Source organism: Mytilus californianus, unplaced genomic scaffold, assembly GCF_021869535.1.
Source record: "Mytilus californianus isolate M0D057914Y unplaced genomic scaffold, xbMytCali1.0.p SCAF_6, whole genome shotgun sequence".
NCBI lineage: Eukaryota > Metazoa > Mollusca > Bivalvia > Mytilida > Mytilidae > Mytilus > Mytilus californianus.
Genome location: NW_026262712.1, coordinates 42,540,760 through 42,564,460, shown reverse-complemented (window position 1 = coordinate 42,564,460; position 23,701 = coordinate 42,540,760). Strand labels below are relative to the sequence as shown.

General features: G+C 30.7%; 1 protein-coding gene across 2 annotated transcripts in view; it reads right to left on the bottom strand.

The window, feature by feature from the left end:
• Window positions 1-538: 538 nt before the first annotated feature.
• Window positions 539-23,701, bottom strand: part of LOC127705655 (uncharacterized) — an 81,659-nt gene continuing 58,496 nt past the window's right edge. Inside the window, exons 1-5 of one of the 2 annotated variants that reach the window (XM_052209983.1) lie at window positions 9,713-9,844; window positions 7,722-7,772; window positions 5,787-5,855; window positions 4,460-4,549; window positions 539-1,112 (exon numbers count right to left, since the gene is read on the bottom strand). In XM_052209983.1, coding sequence (XP_052065943.1) covers window positions 1,015-1,112; window positions 4,460-4,549; window positions 5,787-5,855; window positions 7,722-7,772; window positions 9,713-9,833 — 429 coding nt within the window. In that variant the 5' untranslated portion in view covers window positions 9,834-9,844 and the 3' untranslated portion in view covers window positions 539-1,014. Of the gene's footprint in view, window positions 1,113-4,459; window positions 4,550-5,786; window positions 5,856-7,721; window positions 7,773-9,712; window positions 9,845-23,701 lie in introns of those variants that run through there. The other variant, XM_052209984.1, reaches the window with a different exon arrangement.

Genomic DNA, 23,701 nt, shown 5'->3' with positions numbered 1-23,701 from the left:
GTTGTCTCATCGGCAATTAAACCACATCTTCTTTTTTATATCAACAAATGGAAACAAACGTAGATAATAATCGGTTTGATGTTGAAGTCAATAATGAGAAAATGAAAGTACATGAGTAATATAGCGTTACGTTGCTGAACATATACTTTTACAACACGTGGTGTCGACAAATACCTTAACAAATCAAATAAGTAAATTTTTATTTTTTTTTTAGTTGAAAAGGACTATGTGAACGGGTAAAACTATAGAAATGCACATTTTTGCGATACTCTGTGACTATATATGATTATATTAAAATTTCTTTATCAACACAACATCAATAGTTAATGCTACATGTTTATACGGTTATAAGTGTAACACATGTTCATGAATATGCAACATTTCCATCAATATTATAAATTGAAGTATACATTACTACACTCGAGCAAAATTAGGAAAACAAGCTCTTCATTAACATTAACAACAGAGAAAATGATAAGCAACACGAATATCAATGTGTAGTATCATATAGTTTCGGCAATGGAAAACAAATGCTGACTGACTGTGTTGGTCCTGTACATTATGTATCTAGTAATAAGTCACATATAGTAATAGGTTTTAAACAAAGAAAACAGGAAAACGACAATGATAATAATGTAGTTTAATTAATTGTCGTGAGTACAATTCTTCTTGGATTGTGGAAAAAAATGCGTGCATGTTTAATTTCATTGTTTTACTAACATTTGAATACATGCCAGCAGAAATGTTTCACTTTGTAATTTTCCTTTATCCATGAAATCAGTGAGAATTAGTATCATACGAATAATTCACATTATATTTATAGTGGTAATTTGTTTGGGCTGATTCGTATAGAAAGTTAACCAATGCAGAATATACAATAAGAGAAATAACGATACAATTTTAAAAATGAAGGAACGTCCTAGTTGTCATGATAACCTTCTAATTCATCACCCTGCAAGGGAATATATACGTAGAATTCAAATAATGTTCTTCTTTCACCATAAATCATTATCACTATTGTGGGTTAGGTGGGTCTGGTGGTGGTAGAGGAACCCATACTGTTGGCTTGTCTTGGAAGAACATACTCAAATCAACACACATCTGTTCTTCATCTACAAGAAACAGAACATTATATAACGATGAATTTTATTTGAAATGCAAATAATATCTGAATTGTTATCCTACTGACAAATGTTGTCTTTTGATAAATGATATAGGAAATGTTTTTATGAAATGATCTATCAGGAAATATGCAGATGAAAATAATCGTATAGCATCTGATGCTACTCGTGCATTGATAGATGCAGCAGCAACAAACTTAATATTGAATTGTATAAGGATAAATTCATCTTTTTATTTCGAAATATTGAAACTGTAATTTAGACAACTGAATATATAAATCATGGAACAGACATTAACACCTTTTTCAAATCATCAATCCTTTTATAATATTTCAAAGGACGTTATACACCTACTTGAACAACCGATGCATTAATAATAAAGGAACATGATAATACGTTTTATCCGTCAATCCTTTCTACTATACTTATACAGGTGTTCAAATAAAGCGAAGCGATAAATGTATACTTGACGTTTATAGTCTCTTGGTCTGCTGCTTCTTTTTTTGCGATTGAACAGTTATGTCAAAATACTTTTGACATCACAGTTCAATTTGGTGTCTGCATTTAAGATTTCATGCAATGGGAAAACAATTTACAAAATTAATTGCAGAATAAAGGCAATAACGGTTTAGTGTCTTTAAATACCAGCATATTTGTACTCGGCTCGAAACAGGAGTATTAGCTCGTTGAAGCTCGCATAACACCTGTTTTCTTGGCCTCGTACAGCTGATATTTAAAGATACAAAAACGTTATTGTCTATTTCAATCGTAATAAATATATAATTGTTATCAATTGTCGTATGACATTGACACTTTTTTGGTCTTCAATTTTGTTGAATGTATTTCGTTGTTATCTTTGTCTGATATCAACAAAAACCATTGCTTAATAAATAAACTTCGCTCTTTGTTTAAAACATGTTCATATCATAAAAAGGTAAAAATAATCTCAAATACTAAATCACATAGCTTTGTATAAAACTGGTGGATGGGTACAGTCTTACAGTTCTTGCAATCTTAGCCGTTACTGTGTAACGTGAACTTGACTAATCGATGAATGATAGATTACGCATGTTTCACTGGTCGATGACTGATCGGTGATTGCAGACCCATAAAATCTATCAGATACGTTAAATAAGCTATGTGAGAGTTACCGTGACTGCGGTCAGCGATCGATTAGTAAATCAGTTATATGCACAGATCGGGTGGATACGTATATAATTAAAATTCTTATGTAACACGAAATCAATAGTATTTATTTGCAGTAAGCACGAACCTCTACGAAGACACTTTTACTCGTTTTTTACACGAGTTTACTTTGAGTAGACAGTATGACTGCTTTTCAAGTTGGCAATTGACATTTTGTGCAGAAACGCATGTTAACTTTCTCGGCCCAGATCTTATCTCTACGTCCTTTTTTATCGATATTATTATAACTGAGTATTTAATCTTACAAGTGCGAATTTAATATTTTATATTCAACAAGCATTAAAAAGTTGTATATGTATTAAAATATCTAATGTTCCAAATCTGTTCATCGTTTAGCAGTGAACCACAATATGTTTTTCTATCTAATGAAAAAAGTTCAAAAGATTAATTGGAACTAGGCCAGAAAAAAGATTTAGAACAGTGTTGGTTCAATCATAGTTTTCCAGATCGGAGTTCACTAATCAAGGACTGGTTTGGTATCTATCTTCATTCATTTCAATAGCACCCCTAGAGTTGTCTAGAATTAACTAGTACGGCAGTCAGAAAAACAGCATTAGGAATCTTATTTTCCCATTGACACAACTTGATATTTCGACATATGCTTTTTCATGAAATGTCCACAACAGTTTGCTGTTAGATATCCAAAAAAGGTTAAGGGGTTAAATAATGAGTTATTGAACTGACTCCTTCCAGGTCATATCTCCCAATGCAAAGATGACCATGGACGGGGTTTGATTTATGTTCCAGATTAACGGTATTATATCTTACAAACGTTTTGTTGATTTTTCCCTTTTCACATATGATTACGTATCATTTATTTCTAGCAACAGTTTGACAATGACTTATACGTCTTATATCGAACATTAGAATATTCCTCACCCTACCGAAATGTCTCCATGTTTTTCCAGTGGTCATTTGTGTTTGTGTGGTTTATTACTGTTAGATATAAATTTTGATACATTATTATCTAATTTTCATATAGCAAATGTGGAATGGTCCATTGTAAGACGCGTTTGCGACAGGATCTTCCAATTATGTTCAGGTTTTCATCACCTTCGATTCCTTTGAAACGTTTAGTTACAGACATGAACAGTTTCATAGAAATAGACCAATTAATAGATGATATTAGTTATAAATGCACATTTGAGCGCTTCAATTCTAAGAAGTAAGCACATGAACTCAAAATTAAAGGAGCATTTTATCTTAATATTCCCTTGTCTCGCAACATCAATTTTTACATTTTTGTATGTTATATTGTATCTTTTCCTTATCTTCTGGGGTTGATTTTAACAGGCAATGAATGGTGTCAATATAACGACAATCGGCTTACACATTGTATGATCACAATATACATTCGCTATATTATGTTTTTTTTTCTGAAATCCAAATACCAACCTAGGGTATAAATATTAAAACATCGTTGTGGTACACCTTCATTTGTAATTGTTATGTTAGTTTTAATTGTTATTACTGTTCTGTGCATAAAACCCCCAGTCTATAATGGTAACGTGTTATGTTATTGTTATATTAGTATATTATTGAAAATCCAAGTTTTGGATAATACAATAACAATTTTCTTTTGAAAGGATGCACCTCTGTTAATATAGACAATACAATTTCCTATAAAAACTCCATTGACAGCTAAAACTGTGCCACTTTTACTGTAAAGTCTCGTAACAAATTATATCCTAGAATAGAAAGTTGAGATGCATTACTATTTTATTCAAATGTCATAACATAGGGCTTAGCGGCATATTTTTAAGGTTTATATGGCCCGAACTTCTAAGAGTTTAAACCTATACTAAATGTCAATAGTACCCCTTCTTCCATGGCATGTTGTGTGAAACAGCTGTATTAACAAAGTGCAACCTACATGTATATCTGTGTCATAAAATTATATCAAAATACTCCAAGGCAAAATCAAAAGGGGGAGGTCTGTTAGCACTGATAAAATCAAACGCTATCAAGCAATGGAAAAAGTGAAATAACGCATTTTATTCCTGACTTAGTAAATGCATTTTCCGAGAGAAAGAAATGATGGGTTAACCCTTATTTTATAACTAACTAAAGCTCCGACTCGTATGAAAACTGTATATAATTCCGTGTTTTAAAATGTCAATTTGTGATGTTACCTCTTGATTGATTTTGTATTACTCCATCTGCAATACTGGAAGGAGGCACGTTATAATAATCGGCACCATTAATCTTCATGTAATATTCATCTTAAAAGTATACAAATCTGTATTTATTGAAGTAACAAATAATAAACTATTTAATACTTCAGTACATTCATTATGGAACATACAGTTCACGGCAATTCATTGATAATGGCTTTTACATTATATAAAGTTTAACATGTTTAACACAGTAAGCAAGAAGATGTTATTTATTTTATAACGTCCATATTACAATCTTCATCTCAGTAGTCGGTACTTTTTTACTGACACTTTCTTAACAAAACTTTCTGAATTGTCCGTTTATGAATTTTAAAACTATATAGAAAACAAATGTTTCTACTCCCTTAGTACAAATAGTATTTATGGAAGAAATTCATAACAATGAAGTAGTACAACTTTGAATGAAAAACACAGTTGACCTTAGATACGTTTGTATTTGTATGTCCTTCTTTGTTATATAACTCTTTAAAGGTTTCGGTTCTGGAACATCATTTGCTCTAAAGTTTTCGGCTTTGAGCCTTCCTGATGAAGGGAAATTCTGAAAAATGTTTTAGGTGCATAAAATTATAAACGCGTTGTTTTCGTTTTATTTTGTCACAGGTTACGATCTTTGTCTGTGATTGTTGTTTTTTTTGATAATTATATAATACATAAATATATATATATATATATACTTAATACACATATATACAGCTCATTAAAAGACGAATCGGAATTGACTTGATAGTATTATTAACACGTTTGATTCAACTACATATTGTGTTATTCTTACTTCTAGCAGCCAGCAGCTTTTAAATTTTGTTGATCGGTCTTCACTTAAAAGAGAGGCGGAAGATACAAAACGAATTTGTCAAAATCGTTAGTCCAAAACAAACTGGCAATGCCATAGCAAAAAACGAAAAAAAAAAAAAAGACAAAAATAGAAAACTTAAGTCTGAGTAATAATATTTGAAAACAATTAGCAGTAATGATCAAATATAACTATCAAACTATAATTAGGTAAAGCAAAATAATTAACGACTCCTGGTCAATAAATTGCGAACCAGAGTGATTTTTTGAACGCACAAATTGTGTCTCTGAACCTTTATTAAATACGATATTATTGAACTGATCAACTTTTCCTTGATTACTTGTGCATTTCTGAGAAAGCCTGTGATATCTTCGACATATGAACATTTTTCTGTTAGAAGTTCAGATTTTTTTTAAGATTGTTTGGGCTTCTAGTTATCTGATATTCAGCTTATCAAATTATTTTGACAGAGACCATTGGTGCAATAATTACCTATGTTACTACTCCAAGTATAGAGGAACTGTTGTTCCCGGCGTTTTTGAAGATCAACATTTTCTAAATCTATATCAAATAATAAAAAAAAAACGTTTATTCAATTATAGTTTTAGAACAGATGTTTAAAAATGACATACGTTGGTTTTTTTTTTTATTGATAATATATAGACATTTTTATTTCGGAAGATTAATTATGGTTAAAGGGGCAAAAAGCTACGAGATATAAGAAGAATGATATTTGATTTTCTTTTTGTTGAATCAATAACTAAAATAAAATAGTGAAATGATGATTCGTTTTTAGCAGCCATGTGATCATCAATTTAACACCTTAGTTGAAGATTGGTAACAAATATATTAAGCTATTAAAAGAAAATGAATGTCAACATTGAAAGTGATACGTGTAATCATGGTAATAGTGATGATCAATATAACATGTATAATTTTTTAACATAGGAAATCAAACCGACCTAGTAAAATCCAATTGCACGTGTTTGCTATTTATTCATATTTAGTTTGGGTTATACGACCATTGGCAGTCTTCGGGTATCATCGTGGTGGCTAATTATATGACGTCTAGAAAAAAAAAAAATAAACACGAAATGCTGATTCATTTGTCTTCAAAGAAATCGGTAATTATGTCATTGCTTATAAATTCAGAAAAGCACTTTCCTGCTTAAGGCATTTTACTTGAGTCAATAAAAAAAGAAGCGCAAATTTGTATACAGTTAAACACATGTGAAAAATGAGTTTTATAACTTTGTAATGTATATTTTATCATGAGATTAATGTTATCTATTTGTCATCGTTAATATGTTTTTGTGTTGTTGTTTTTTAAGGCGGTACCAAACGCCTCGACAAAAAATTGATTTGGCTTTTAAAATTTTCATAAAAATTTGACAAAATATTTATTTTGACCCTTTGACTAAAATATAAAAATTTCAAAACACTTGTACCACACACTTTATAGGAAAGATTTCATTAAGGAAGTTTGCTTCTCTTGTTTTTGACTTTTTGACAGATTTTTGGAATCCTCTAGTTTTATCCATGTATTGCCATTAAAAAAAATTACCCGCTAACCCCTACTTCTATTTTCATATTTTTATAACATATAGTTTAAAAAGCGATATTTGAAAATCTTATAAAATCCTTGTTATTTTTCGTAGTTTTTTAAACAAAAAATGCGGCCATTGTTAAAGTATAAAGAATCTAGAGAGAATCGTTTCCCGCCAAATTTTCAATGGCTTATATCTCGAAAACAAGCACACGGACCTTTTAACTTTTTTCTGCTGTTTTAGTTCCTTTATTTATATACTATCATTATAGAACATTCTTATAAAAAGCTAGTTATTTTGAAACATAAAAGCGAACATCTTAAATATAAAGCAGTTTGATAAACACTAATTTCGATCATTGAGAAGCTTAATATATATTCTTAATAATAGCATGTTATTTAAACGTTCAGCTGATATTTACAGAGTTATCTGCCTGTAGTGTTATGTACCGCCTTAAGTAAATAAAAAACCTGAAATTAGCATCCTTCTAATAATGGTTTATGTTAAAATTTATATAAGATATGTTTAATAGGAATAAGAAACATGTAGTGATGCTAGAAATTATGGCTTTCATCAATTAAACGTGTCTGGTAACATTTAAAGACTTATGCATAAATCGTTAAATTGTCAAACTATTCAATTAATAAAATTGTAAAAAAATAATGCCTTTATGATAAATTTGTTGAATCATTCGAAAACTGTGCAGATTATGTACCAGTACAAACGATATGGACTTTTTTTTTAAGTTTACTGGTTCTCTAACTATAAATTTTATGCTTAATCGAGCAACACATTTACCTTTGAATTGCTACCCAACAATCACTTTTGTTCATAACTTAATTAATTGAAGAAAGAAAAAGAGTAATGGAAATAGAATTACCGGAGGTAAATTGTCGGTATCGTTCCCATTGCTGGTCCGTTTTGTCTCTCTCTGATATTGGTTACATGAAATATAAAACAAAAGATTATGTTGGTTAACAAAAGTAAACGATTTTATCTTTATGTGGTGCTGTATTCTATATTCACAGTTATACAAAAGATTTGTTGCATATATTAGCTGATAAAAATACCTGAGGCCATCTCCCATAATATACAATTGAAGAAGACAATGACTTGAGGTCATCTTCCTTTGTTTGTGATAATTGACACACATCTTCCTTAGTCTATACTATTTGCATGTAGGGACCCCTTTGTATATGAATAAATACAAAATGACCATGTATGTCTATTTCAAACATATTTCATTCTGGATGTCTAAAATTGAACATTTAGAATTGCTCCATAATTCAAAATTTTCGTATATCTTGGAAAAAATAATAATAGAAAATACTAAATTGTTCTTATATCGATATTAACTGTAAGATTGAACAATTTTGTACCAGTTACAATTCCTTTCAGAATTCTTTACATTGATACACAAATTGACAAAAGAATAATTGAACATTTTTCAGGACATTGTTTAGAAAAAAAAATATTCAAACAAACGGCTTTTTCCATTTTTCTTTGAGGAAGGAAAGCTTCCATTTATGTCCATTACAACATTCTTAATAATGCTTTGAAATTGAAACTTGAAATGCTATGATAAGCATCACATTACAATGTAACTGTTTCAATTTTCAACTGAAAAATATAACACTCAAAAGTACAGCAGTTTTTCTATTTGTAAATTTCTCGAAAAGAATAGACATGTTGACCCCAAATGAACAAACACCTGCGATTCTAGTAAAAAGTTTTTCATTGGAATCATACCTCTAAAAGGATTGTCAAGCCAATCTTTGGTCAGTTTTACCTGAGAGTTACTTCATCGTTTTCTTATAAACAATGAATAGAAATGTTTCATTGTGTACTCATCAGGTTAATTTCAATAAGTTTTTGGAAGGTTACTTTAAGATAGTAGAATATTGAAATATAGAAAAACATCGAAAAAAAATTCTAGCCACATACTTTTACCAATAAATTTGTATCAAATGAATCTAAACTTTTATGCAAACCATCTATATGTCATTTCAAAGTTGCCATCACCAAGCTATGCATATAAAAAAATTTACAAACTGTTGGCGAAAATTGTACATTCTTGATGTACTTTCTCGCATTGAGTTGTATAGTTTGTTATTTCGTAAATTTTAACTCATGCATTTTTCCTATAATTATAAAACAGCTTTATATATGGTTTACAAATTTGGTTGTGTGTCTGGTTTTTTTTTTTTTTTTGGGGGGGGGGGGGGGGGGGGTGAGTTTATTTTTTTTATTTTTTTATTTCTACTAGACTTGTTTTAGGGAGATTAACTGGGTGGGCATCTTATCACCTTGTAGAACTATGCATAATGTTAGTGTATTGACCTCTAAAAGTCCGCCTCCATTTTGGCCTTGGTGCCTCCTTTTTGGAAATCCACGATCCGTACCTAGTCTTTCGGTTTATCTTTGTCGCGTATTGCTGGTTCATTTGCGTATAATAATTAACTCATTGTAGTTATACAGTTCAAATTTGATGTCCTTCATGATGAATCTTAACGTATAGGTTTTTTTTTAATGTTTTATTTTCTAAAACGATGAAATTTTTCACTCTGTCTTCTATGTCGTACTTGTACGGTTATGGTATTTTTGAACTGTGTTATAGCAAAAACACACATCGGTTGAGCAGTACCCAACTATAGCAAAGTAGGAACTGAGATAGTTAGCGCACGTCATGTGTTAAATTCAGGTAAACATGTGTGACCATCGATAAACGGAATGCAAAGTAGGAAGTTCACATACACATTTTTAATGTCCATCCCAAAATACTTAAGCACACTAACAAGGTATATATATGTTTCTCATTAAATAGAAAATACAACATAATAAATACTAATAAAGATGCAGTAGGAAACATACCTTTCGACTTCCGGATACGATATCTTCCATGCACACAAATTGCCAGAATGATAACTGTAGATATTGAAACTATCAACAAACATATCAGTAGTGTTATGCTTCTCGAATCAAAATTGTGCATGGCCGGTCTAAGTGGCAATGGTCTAGAAAGCAAACATTGATACATGTTTATATACAATTGCAGACTGAAAATGAAATAACTAAATACTGACTCATTTAAAAAAATCGGCAACTAAATGATTTTCTATCTATTCAAATAACAACATGACAATAACACGTTATGATAGAAATTCAAGCCGAGAACCAATTATATTTACTGAGTTTCCATTTAATTTGCAACAACACTCAGTGAATGTATTGTGCCTTTCTTTATTTATTATTATGTTGCTATTTAAAACAATAGCAACCAAATTACAGCCAGCCAATAAAGTAGTCTATGTCGGGATGGTTTATACTTTGACCTCTTATAACTGTATTGATGATTATTCTTTGGTGAAATATAAGTAATGTTTATGTTGTTTGCAATTTTATTGTTGTATAACAATTAGTAGTCGTGCACCCACTCCCTCTCCTTCATATGCCATATGTTCATGATAAAGGTTCTCGATCGTAACTGCTAAATATGTCTTAAAGTTACGTGTTCTTTATGGATAGGTCCATACCTAAAAAACTGATTTCTTCACCACTGTAAAAACAGGTGAACTTAGTGTTGAGCCTTACCAAACATGTTAAACACTGCTTCATTCTTGAAGTGCCTCGTCTAAACCCTGAACCTGTAAATCAGTGGTTTGGGATTGTTGTTTTGGTTTGATGATTTTTTGCTTTTGTGCCTTGTGTAGTCTTAATCAGGCCATCGATTATATATAATGAATTATTTCACATTTTGTCATAAATACCCTAATATGACTTACTATACAGACTATATCGGCATGGGTTCTTGATCGTTATTGAAGGCTCCATAACTTTTTATAAATGAGAGAGGAAGAGACAATTACCCCATTGCTCATCCTCCCCCAGCACCTACGCCAGCGACAACGTGTGTTGTTTTGTTACTAGACTCAGTGTGACGTTTATATAGACGTTTTCTATTGACATGATTTCATGAACCATATGTAAGCATGTATGAACATTTTGTATGTGACGTATGATTGCTTTTTACGTATATCCTAAATCTCCTGAAACGTATGTATAGTTTTTTTACATATTTGAACTAATTGAATACAGAAAAACGATGTTCCAACATTCGTAAATATCAAATTAATTCACACAAAATTTTCATTACATAATATTTGGTTACTGATAAACTGGAAATAAACTCATCATAGATACCAGGATTGACTATTTGTATTTGCGCCAGACGCACGTTTCGTCTACAAAAGACTCATAAGTGACGCTCGAATAAAAAAAAAGTTAAAAAGGCGAGTGTTCTTTTGTATCTAGATAACTATACTGGTAATGTTGATGGTAAAGCTTATACGAACGGTCCTTCAAATTTGTCTTAATGACGTAATAGTATTATTGATGTAAGTAATATTTATACTAATGATGGTCAATCATTCAATCAATTGTGTTAGATGGAGATCGTCAATTTATTTCATAGATGTGAACTTCGTTGTTCAGTATGGTTTGCCTCCAGCATTGAATGATAGTATGTCTCTATGTAATGTTTCTAACATAAATTAATGAAACTTGCTTTTATTACAGCAACCAAAATCAAGTGTAAGACGACCTAATTTCAGGTCAAGTACTTTCAGCTAAGCTTTTCAGTAACAATAAGCATTCGTTAATGCATGTCACATCTGTAGGGTATAAGTTGTTACGTATGTTGATTTTTTCATATCTATCATAGAGTAATTTCAGAGTTGGACGTTGTTCCTGTACTGATTTTAATTATATGTTCTTTTACGTCCGTTTTGTTAGTCTACTTATCCAATTTGATATAGGAAGAGGTTTTGGATCTGACAAAAACTACTTTGAACCCGCGACATTTTCAGTCGCCCATCTCCAGTTAGGAAACGCGTCATTAACGGTTTGATGTAATATTTTAATAAGGTCAGGTTAAACGTTTTTCGTTATTTTGAAGAATTTTGATTTTGATGGTATAATTTTGATGATTTCTTTAAAATCTATTCCTTTGAAGAAGATTAAGAGGCTGAAATATTATTGAGTAATACGTCTATATTTGAAGACTGTATTGTGTCGTCGTCTTACACTTTAGTTTTTATTTCGATGAGTAGCTGTCTCGTTGTTATTTACTTATACTTCATATCTCCTTTGATTTTAATATAGTAATTTTTTTTTGCACTGAAAATGTCATTTGTAAGACATCAGTGAAATCTTTACTGAATTTCGTGCATCTGTACAATTATAATTTAAAATCCTACACATACAATATGGCATCATATAACATGTTAAACTTAAAATAAAAAGAGTATAAGATTAATCAAAACTTACATATCTTTTTTTCACAGTGAGCCTAATGTTCTAAATTCGAAGGTTCAACAATTGTGTATTGAATCACGCCATGGAAAATCGAATGTGAAAATTCCCAGGTGTCATTCAAACAATCTTTAGTTTCCAAATTATGTTACTTCCTTGTAAAGTATAAAATTTCTATTCGCATCAATGAAGATGATGAGATACATAAAGAAGTAACTAAAAATAAAAATTGAAAAGAAAAATACTTGATCTATATACATGGTATACCAAAAGTTTATTTTGTCAAATGTTAGAAATAGCAATAAAAATAAAATTGGGAGGTCAATATTAAACAAAAACCAATATTATTTGATCAATTTAGATAATCATTTCATGCATGATAAATGATAAATGCTTTTTTTTAAATCGAGTAGAAATAAACATTCATATATACTTTGCATCCAAAAAAGTGGTCAGAATATAACATTTTCACGACACATGTTTATATAATAACAATTGAGGAACATTGTTATATAATTACTATTTAGTTTTTTTTGGAGGTTATGACAATTTGTAATGTTTATTGAAAGAATACGGATTGCCACACTAGATGAAGTCCTAAATACGGTAGGAGTGGTCAACAAAACTATGTTTGTCATTAAAGATTGCATATTTTGGCGTTAATATTGATTCACTTATAGGGTCTTTGCATCGGCACTAAACACATTTATTTAAAAACCAGTTGTTGGCATGACACGGGTTATGTTCTTCTCATATATGTTATGATGGTATGATACTAAACCCCTAACGGCAAGGATTGTGCCTGATATTCATATGATGAAGACATAATCTTTCAATCAGTTTAATTGAAGTCTGGAGCTGGCATGTCAGTTAACTGCTAGTAGTCTGTTGTTATTTATGTATTATTGTCATTTTGTTTATTTTCTTTGGTTACATCTTCTGACATCAGACTCGGACTTCTCTTGAACTGAATTTTAATGTGCGTATTGTTATGCGTTTACGTTTCTACATTGGCTAGAGGTATAGGGGGAGGGCTGAGATCTCATAAACATGTTTAACCCCGCCGCATTTTTGCGCCTGTCCCAAGTCAGGAGCCTCTGGCCTTTGTTAGTCTTGTATTATTTTTAATTTTAGTTTCTTGTGTACATTTTGGAGTTTAGTATGGCGTTCATTATCACTGAACTAGTATATATATATATTTGTTAAGAGGCCAGCTGAAGGACGCCTCCGGGTGCGGGAATTTCTCGCTGTACTGAAGACCTGTTGGTGACCTTCAGCTGTTGTCTGTTCTATGGTCGGTTTGTTGTCTCTTTGACACATTCCCCATTTCCATTCTCAATTTTATTTAAAGTTACACTTTTACTATAGTATATTTTAGTTTCAAAGCAATGTGACCCCATCTTTCGACGGAACTCAGAAATGAGCTATGTCTCCAGTGTTGAATCGTGTGATACCAGGAAAGCGTCAGTAACTGCTAATAGTTCTTTCTTAATTTATGTTGATGATTGACATTTTGCTTAGCTTCTTCTGTTACTTATTCTAACATCGGACTTGGACTTCTTTTAAACTGAATTTTACTGTGCATATTGCTGTGTGTTTGTTTATTCCACATTGACTAGATTTATAGGGGGAGAATTGAGATCTCACAAAACATGTTTAACACCGCTCCATGTTTGCGCTGTTCCAATAACCTCTGGCCTTTGCTAGTCTTTTTTTAATTTGGTTCATTTATGTTTTTTGGAGTTAAGTGTGACGTCCATTATCGCTGAACCAGTATACTTTATTGTTTAGGGGTCAGCTAAAGCCCGGCTCCGGGAAAATAATTTTTTTGCCTTGTTTGAGACCCATTGGTGGCATTATTTTTTTTCTGCTCTTCGGTCGGGTTGTTGTCGTTTTGACACATTCCCAGTTACCATTTTCAATTGCATTGATATTCTGATGTCGTTGCTTCTGTTGAATAAAAATAGTATATAGCTAATCTCAGTTTCCCTGATGCTTGTTTCCTGAATACTCTTTACATTATCAAATATGGCAACTCAAATGTTCACCTTGATCACAGGTAAATATTACTGCGAGCAGTTGTGATTGCAGAATAATATCCTCAAAGAAATAACTGCATAAATTGCTAACATTTTATTTCTAAGAGGATAGCATATTTTCCTTGTTTTGTTATTCTAACTAACTGGAAATTCAGAAGCTTGTTCGATGTGCAATATTATCAAATGCAATGTTTTGGGGTTTTTATTAATGAAAGGGATTAAACAACAAGGAAATCAATAAAAGAAAACTAATTAATTAAAAAAAGAAGAAATAAAGCCCAATATAGACAACAAAATCAAAAAATACAAACACTTATCGAAAATATTTTTTTCAAATGCAAATCAACATAGTACTTTTAATGAGAATTAAGAACAATATAAAATTAGAAAACAATTTCGAATGCGTTTATACCCAGGATTACAATTCATTATCAAACTTAATAAAATTGTTGCTAACACTAAACTTATATATGTATTTCACAACCACCAAAGTTAACATCCTAAAATTATAAGGGTTGTAGAGTTTAAAACTTAAAGGTTGTTTTAACGTATTACAGCATTTTCATTTGAAATGGTCAATAAACAAACATTCATTTTTTTTTATATTGCTCAAGTATTATCATTTAAAGGAAGAACAACCTAAACCAAAACTGTTGTTTACTCCTGTAAGCACTATACACAAACATATGTTTCTGGTTCCACTGATAAATGTGTATGGCAGTAACGTGTTTCCAAATGTTTGGCCGTACCTTAAGTGCGAATTGTAATCGTTAAAACTAATTTACTCACTGAATTTGTATCAGGACAAAAATCATATCATCTTATCATTAGATCGTCATTGATGAGCCTTTTTTAGACGAAATGTGTGTCTGGCGTACAACATTGTAATCCTGGTAGCTAGGGTGAATTTATACATGATTATAAACAGACTTTTCTATTGCTATTTTGTAAAAATTGAAAGAAAAGACGATTCTTTGGAAAAAAAGTTTTGATTGAGCCTATTATTTACAGAATTCCATCCAGATACCTATAGTCGACCTTTCCTAGGTACATACAAACATACAGATACAATAATAGTATTTACATTGTATTAAAACATAGTTAAAATGCGCATGAATAAGACAACTACAGATATTCCTGATGTTTTACATCTGGAACAAATAATGCATCCTTTTCTGGAGCAGTTATGTAATGTATTATTAGAAAAATTTAGTGTATCAATCCAGTCTAAACTGAATTTGACATAAATTAGACACGCCTTTATATACATGATATAGATTATACACATTTGCTTTCAATAGTTTGTATTTGTGTATAATTTCGTGTAAATCAAACAACAACAAAAATCTGAACCGTACTTGATCTTACAAACCAGTATTTGACAGTGCTAGTAGGAACCTATTCTTGAACATTCTCAACAACGTCTTAATCTGAATCAATCTGTGTGTGACATTTTCGAAATAGGTCGATACATTTTTTCAAACAACCGTAAAATGTCGTTTCGGTGGCTGAATTTTGGCATTATCGCACTTTCGTTCGGCAGCTCTAGTTCGTTGTATCGAACATAGGAGGAAGCAGATCAAGATCTATTCAACTTACACATTTTAGAACAATCGGACAGCCTATTCCGCCATAATTGTAACTCATAAAGTTTTATAATTTTTTTTGGAATAGGTAGTTACTATTTTAAAAACTATAAAAGTTAGTAAAAAAATCAAAATGAGCAAAATGTTTAGTCAGATTTAAAGGAGTTATATATTTAGCTTAGCATTTTTTATCCCATTTATGAATTCTGACATAATCTTGGAAGTTACACAATTTATAATTTTCAGCAAACATGATCTTCAAATAAGCTAAATGGACGAATTAATTCGTCGTTAAATCATATGAGTGATTTTCACTAAATAAAATTTTGTGTTTAAAGCAATCAACTACAGAAAGTTTTGATAGAAGTCAACAAGACCGCGAAAAAGAGAAAAAAATAACTCACCAAAGATACCAGGATTGAGAATGTGTACGCCAGAGAATAAGCAAGACAGAATCATAACAAGTAATAATGGCTGAAATGTCAGTTTGAATTATTATTGATGATACATGTATCCGGAATTGTTGTGTTTTACTTTTTTGTGTTTCGGTTTGAATATTGAATCACACAGATAACGATGAGCATAAAAAAGCTAACTATATCAGCCAAGTATGTTATTCAAATAATGACATCTTATATTTGAGGTCTTTTGTTTTTTGCGAACACTTGAGATACAAAATTAATTAGCAAATAAGACCTACAAAAATGCCAACAAGACCGGAATCGACAAGCGATTCCTTCAATACTGTATTCCTCTTGAATGACAATTGTCACCTTTTTATGTTTTTTTCTTTCGCAATTATCTTAAAACTATGATTATGAGAACGAAATGTTAAAGGGGCACTAGCTTTAAAATTCATGATCGTCTATTTGACTCAAATTCTCATATTTGAATATAGCATACTAAAACATTTATCCAAATTACAAAAAGTAAAAAAAAGATATTTACAAGACATGGGGTCGATACTATGTATCAGAATTTCGTGTGTATTTTAGTCTAGATGCCATATAATTAACTATCGAGTTGACCTCCAAAGATTGCCTACGGTAAAATAAGCGATATAAACATAACAGGTCTATTATAGATTAAACATATATGTTAATCATCGTTTTTAGCTGTACAAGAGTTAGTTTTTGTGGATCGAATCAGTCTAATGATTTACCTTTGTTTCACTTTCAATGTTGACATTTTTTTCCTCTTAATAACTGAACACGCATAATTCATGCGTAATTCATCTCTAGCTAAGGGGTTAAATTGAAGATCACATGAATACGGATTCAATGAGGTCGAATTATTCATCATCGATGTTTCTCGTCTTATTTTGACAAAAATTGAAACATACTGGCTGCTTAACATGCTGAAAGCGAATTATTATTTCACAATTTCACTTTCATTAACGATTGAACAAAAACAAATCATATATAGTTCAATTTTTTTATATATCTCTTAGCTAGTGTCGCTTTAACCAACACAAACAATAAGAAATACAAGATATCCAAAAAAGTGTAATCACATATATTTTAAATCAACCCCATATTTGAGAACTGTTATTTTGGTACTCATGTGTTTGATATGTTTATCCTTTATTTTGTGAAAGACAGTTATAAAGAAAAAAGTCTGTACAACACTAATTATCATCAGGAACAAACTTAAACTTCAAACAGGTTAAAAGAAATGAATGAATTTGTTGGTTGACTTTTAAATCAGCTACTGTCCCGTAATGAATATATGTCACTGAAAGTTGAAAGGAAAATGCAAGTTCTAAAGTGTAAGATTGAAAAAGTAGAAAGAAATAATCTATTCATGTAATACATGTAAAACAAAGTATGTATTTCCAGTCATCCTCTATTATGTTTTACTTTCGATGAGGATTAACAGGATCCGGTGGTGGTGGTGGTACCCACACAAATGGCTGACCTTGGTTGAGTTTTGGAGAATCAACAGACATTTGTTCCGCATCTGTCAAAAATATTAAAGCATTTATTAATAACACTATACCTTCTCAAAAAATGAAAGAATAATGAAGATGTTTTTTTATCGTTTTGAAAAATGTTTTAGAAAGTATAACATAAAGCCCTTATACTAGTCTTTTTATCACATGATAAAAAAGAACTGGATATATCAAATACACTAAAAAAAGGAGAGAGACCAGATGCGTCGACAGGGTAAGCGATTTCACACAGTCAAAATTGCACAATCGAGAAAAAGAACATAATCTGTTAAATTACAGATTAGACAACTACATCACATACATTGGTATATTAATATCTAAACCGTGAAAACATGTTGCTAGTGAATTGATACGCGACATATCATAGTGGTCATCCTAAAATGTATTCGTGATGATTACGGTAGAGTAGATTCCAGTCACTCTTCCTCATAACTCTGTTTTTTACACTTGTTTGTGTAAATATAACACCTCTGTAAATCAAATTTGAATATCATGTACGAGTCTCAGGGTAACATTATGTATTATGTAAAAGGCATACCACTAGTAAACAATTTTTATTGATATGTGTCGTTTTGATCTAAACGGCTCGTTAAAGACTGAACAATAAATTATTACGTCATTTTCAATCTATCAGTCAATTTTCAGACCATATAACTTCGGTAAATTCAGTACTGTTCAGACAATTCGCTGGCAATGAATTCAAGTTTTGTTCGGTTTATGTTCATACTATTTGGCAGTTGTTATTTACCTGTACACATCAATATGATTTTCATGTTTTATCTTAGATTTGTTTTAAAGTTTGAAAATTGTTCCTGTACATACGTTTCTATGTGATATATTAATGGTGTAAATGATTTTAGTTGTTTGAATAATTTGGGTTTTAATGGTAGTGTTGGTGTTTACCTCACATATCTCTTTAACCATTCATTAAAATCATTTCACTGAACATTTCATTTGTAAGATATAAGCCAAAATTTTGACAGTTCTTTGTACATATTTTGTGAATAAATAGCGTTTCTGACATACATATGATTAGAATAGTGTAATGTTGAACGGCAAGTTATAGAACTCAAATTGAATATTGTACAAATGTTGAAAATATTTTCTTGTACAATGACTAGAACAACATTTATATAATTAAATGTACAATAATTAAAATCCGAATAGCAATTTTTATTACTTGCATGTAATTGGCAATTCCTTTTTATTCATACAACAGAAACAAAAGGTTTGGCTTTCATTGATTACGTTCAAATGATCAATTGAAGATGGAAACATCGATGGATGCATGTCACAAAGACTTGTTCATTCGTTTTAGACAAAATATCAAACCGAACAAACTATAGCAGAATCCATTTATTCAAACATCGAAATTAAGTTTTCTAATTTATCTTAATACGAAAAGGAAATACTATGTGATACAAAAAATCTAACTTTGGTTCATCCATATAATAAGAATGTAGGTTTGAATTACAAATATAAAATTAGGTCAACACATAATCTACTTTGCATTTTGTTAAAATTAACAATAATGATAAATATTAGATAAATAAAAACGTTCATACTTTTATCACAGATATCATAAAATCACTTATTGTATAGGGTCAGCAATAGTATAAAACACGTCATGAAATGTCACAGGTGAAAATTCCAAGTATGTCTCATCCGTGTTTATAATTCCATATTATGTTTCATCCTTGTAAAGTATAACATTTCTATTCGCATCAAGGAAGCCGATAATATGCAAAAAAAAGCTATAAATAAAGATTAAAAATAGAAATAACTAATCAGTATACCGACAGTATAGTTTTATCAAATGTGAAATAAGATAAATATAAAAATTGAATTGGCGTTATTTAACACACAAAAAAAAAATAATTTGATAAATTTGAAATCAGTATTTCATACATGACAAATGATAAAGGCGTGTATTTTTGTTTAATTCGGTACAAATAAGCACTGACATATTCTTTGCATCCAAGAAAAGTGTTCAGACTATAAAATTGACATGAAACTTGTTTAAGGTAGAAGGGTATAAATAATTATCTATAGCATTTCTTAATAATTTGTTAAAAGGTAGTTAATGGCATGATTTTTTTCAAAAATATAATGACAAGTATGGGTCAGCAGGCTTTTTTTCACACTACAGGTTGTGCAAAACTGTCAATTGTGTATAGATTATTCATGGAAAACCCAACTTTGTGCGATAATAAGAAAAACTTAATCATTGAATTTTAAGATAAAACATTAGAAGATAGCTTTAATAATATGCTTTCACAAAAGAAAAATTAAAATGGGGTCACCGGACTCATTTACTTGCTACATAACAAAAATATATATATATTCACAACACATTCTTTTATAAAAGTTACCTTATCCGAGTTATATCTCCTTATATCTGAGTTCTCAAAACTTATGTGGCATAGTTGTAAAAACGGAATTTAACATCCATCTGATGAGTTAAGCCTTTTTCAACTGATTTTTATAGTTTGTTCTTATGTTGTTATGTCACACCACTGTCCCAGGTTAGGGGGATGGTTGGCATCCCGCTAACATGAATAACCCCGCCACATTCTGTATGTATGTGCCTGTCCCAAGTCAGGAGCCTGTAATTCAGTGGTTGTCGTTTGATTATGTGTTACATATTTGTTTTTCGTTCGTTTTTTGTACATATTTTAGGCCGTTAGTTTTCTCGTTTGAATTGTTTTACATTGTCATTTCGGGGTCTTTAATAGCTGACTATGCAGTATGGGCTTTGTTCATTGTTGAAGACCGTACGATGACCTATAATTGTTAATTTCTGTGTTAGTTGGTCTATTGTGGAGAGTTGTCTCATTGGCAATCATACCACATCTTCTTTTTTATATTAACAAAAATATTCTGTTTTTTGTTTTTGTGAAATACAGCCGTAAACATTATAAACACATATACATACTACTCTCGACATCTGCACGTTCCATTGAATATCTAGACTGATTGTTGTCGCCTTTTTCAAAATCCAAAATGAAGGAAAACACCCCAGATGCCTTAAATACTAAAAAAAAAACACCGAGGAGCATGTTTATACTGGGATATATATGAGATAATGCTACTGTGCAATATTCTAAGGAAAACATATGGCGCCATCTGACGGAGTCCTAAATACGATAGAAATGGTCATTAAAGAGAAATAAAAGATGTGATATGAGTGCCAATGAGACAAAACTTTATTGAAAATATACATTATAAATAAGTATCTGTTAACACCTTTTGCCAATGTATGCATCAATATAATATTATCATCTTTGTTTGACCTGTGATATCTATAATACTCGTTACTTAGGAGCACTTTGGTGCAAACTTGAAAAAATACATTTTTTTTAACAATGTGAATGAGAATAACAAAATTAAGTATAGAAATGGGGAATATGTCCAAGAGACAACGACCTGACCAAAGAGTAGATATCAGCCGAAGGCCACCAACGGGTCTTCAACGCAGCGAGAAAATCCATCACCCGGAGGTATGTCATACACTTGTTTGTGGACGAACATGGATAAATTGTATAACCAAATCTAAAACTTATGATCATGTACCTGTTTGATAACTAACTTTGTTGGCTTAGAGCGTTCCTTCAAAGTCAACATGCAAACGACAATATTATAAATTGATACAAAAAGTTTTAACTTGACTTTTATGTAAATGGGATGTCGTTTTATATATAATACAGCGTATATTTTATAATAACTTATTGTTGAAAATATGATGCATCATACAGTCATATCTGTCTCTCATTATTAGGCTTGATATCATATATTTGTAGTTGAAGAAATAGCAAATACTTAATCGAATAAATGTAGCATGTATACCATAATTTTAAATATAATACGCCAGTTTTATAAAAACAAAGAAGATGTAGTGTGATTGCCAATGAAACAACTCTCAACGAGAGTCTACTAAAGACTCATCAGTGAAGCTCAAATAAAATACATAAGAACTATTAAGTACGCAGTCGAGTTCAAGAGCATTGAGGACCTAAAATTTTACAAGGTTCTGTTAGATACAGCAACGGCAATCTATTCCTTGGGTAGAAAAGATAATACTAGATTAACATACACCTCCATCTGAGAAACAAATAGTAGAGAATGAAAATTTAAATATGTCAAATTTTCAGGAAAACACAAGACTTAAACCATATAAATTGTGTTTGGAGTGTATAGGTATGTTTAGTATTTTATAGTTCATCAACTATTTTTGCACTTTATTTGCATTGATGTGATATCTGTTTTGTCTGATCCAATAGTATACATGTTTGTCTCAAAGATACAATATGTGAACTTCTGTGACAAAATCATTATTCATATTTGGTACTACACTTTAATAAACCGTCATTCTATAAGTCGTTTATACTTGATTATTTTCACTTTTGATGATCACCATGATTGAACATTTTATTCGCAGGGCGCACACATTTAGAATAGCTAATATTAAATATAAACCCGCAGTCAAAATGCAGATTAGAATGATGAAATCAAACAATGTGTGAGAACATTTGTGATAAACAGGCATCAGCTTTACCCTAATCTTATATAAAATAATAATTAAAATGCTGAACAATGATATAATTTCGAATATAAAAACAGAACGAGTAGAACACAAACGTCGTAGGTATGTCTTTGTTCATGTATTTTCTGAAAAAAAACAATAAGCTAAACTTTTATAGCTGAACCTCCAACGTGTTTTTGAATTTTTTATAGTTCTGTTTTATTGTCAAATTGGGTGCGGAACCCAAACATCCAACTATAGGGATTCTAATAACTGTAACTATTACGTGTCTAATATATGTATCCACTTCCTGTTATATGTAAACGCAAACAAAAGAGATATGATTAGGCAAACTGACATTTAAAAAAGTTTAGAACATGAAGAAAATTTTGTCAGTTTTCTATAATGTCAGGATTGTGATTTATGTGTTTTTTGTGCTTGTCTGTTCGACTTTATTGATTTATTTTTATCGTTTTTTTCCGTTACATTGTCAGTCTGCTTTCGATTTATGAGTTTGTATCTTACTTTCGTATCTATCTTCTACCTATTGTAAAACACCTTATTTAAAAGGTTTTAATAAAGATATGTAATTAATAAGTACACGACAATATTTTTAACTACATTCAATATGGGGAAATATTAACGGAAAAGTTCAAAGAAACAGGTTTCGTCAACAATTAGGCGCTAGTTTGGTCGCTCCCGTATGTATACTAGAAACCTTATTTTTAAATAATAACGAATCAATATATTCACTATATTATCTATGAATGAATAATACCATTAAAATGAATGATATACAGTTCATTGCAAATACAATTAAGAAATATTAAGTATGATATCCGTATTTCTTTTTCATTAATCAGCCAGACAGTCATCTTCATATTGTGATGCTATACTGCTCTGTTCAGTTATGATTTACATTTTGTATAATAACTGCAATTACAGCACTAGCACATTTCAGTACAGTACAAGAACATTCAAATAACGATAACCCTAATATTCTGTGAATTACCAAACTATTGTAATTTTAAAGTAATTTGATTCAACATATTTCTTTTAATAGTAGAACATATAAATGATTTCATTATTTCACATTAGACATGTTAGACATCACAAACATGAAACCACAACATTACGCTATACACTTTTTGTTACAACAGACATTATGTTATACAGTATACTTAAGAGTTGATCACAAAGTAAAGATATTGAATAAAACAAATGGCAAGGACTCTTTCTTATTTTAGAAAATCTTGGAGTAAATCTTCGATTGGGGCAATAGAAAAGACAGAAGACCTCTTCTTCTAACGTAGAGAAATTATGATATTCACATTTTCTTTTTAATATTACAATACTATTAATTGTGTTTTCCGTTAGCAGAGCAAGTAAACGAGTATTTACTACCATCAATGCAGTCGGAGCTTAAAATACAGTAATGTTGTATCTATTCTA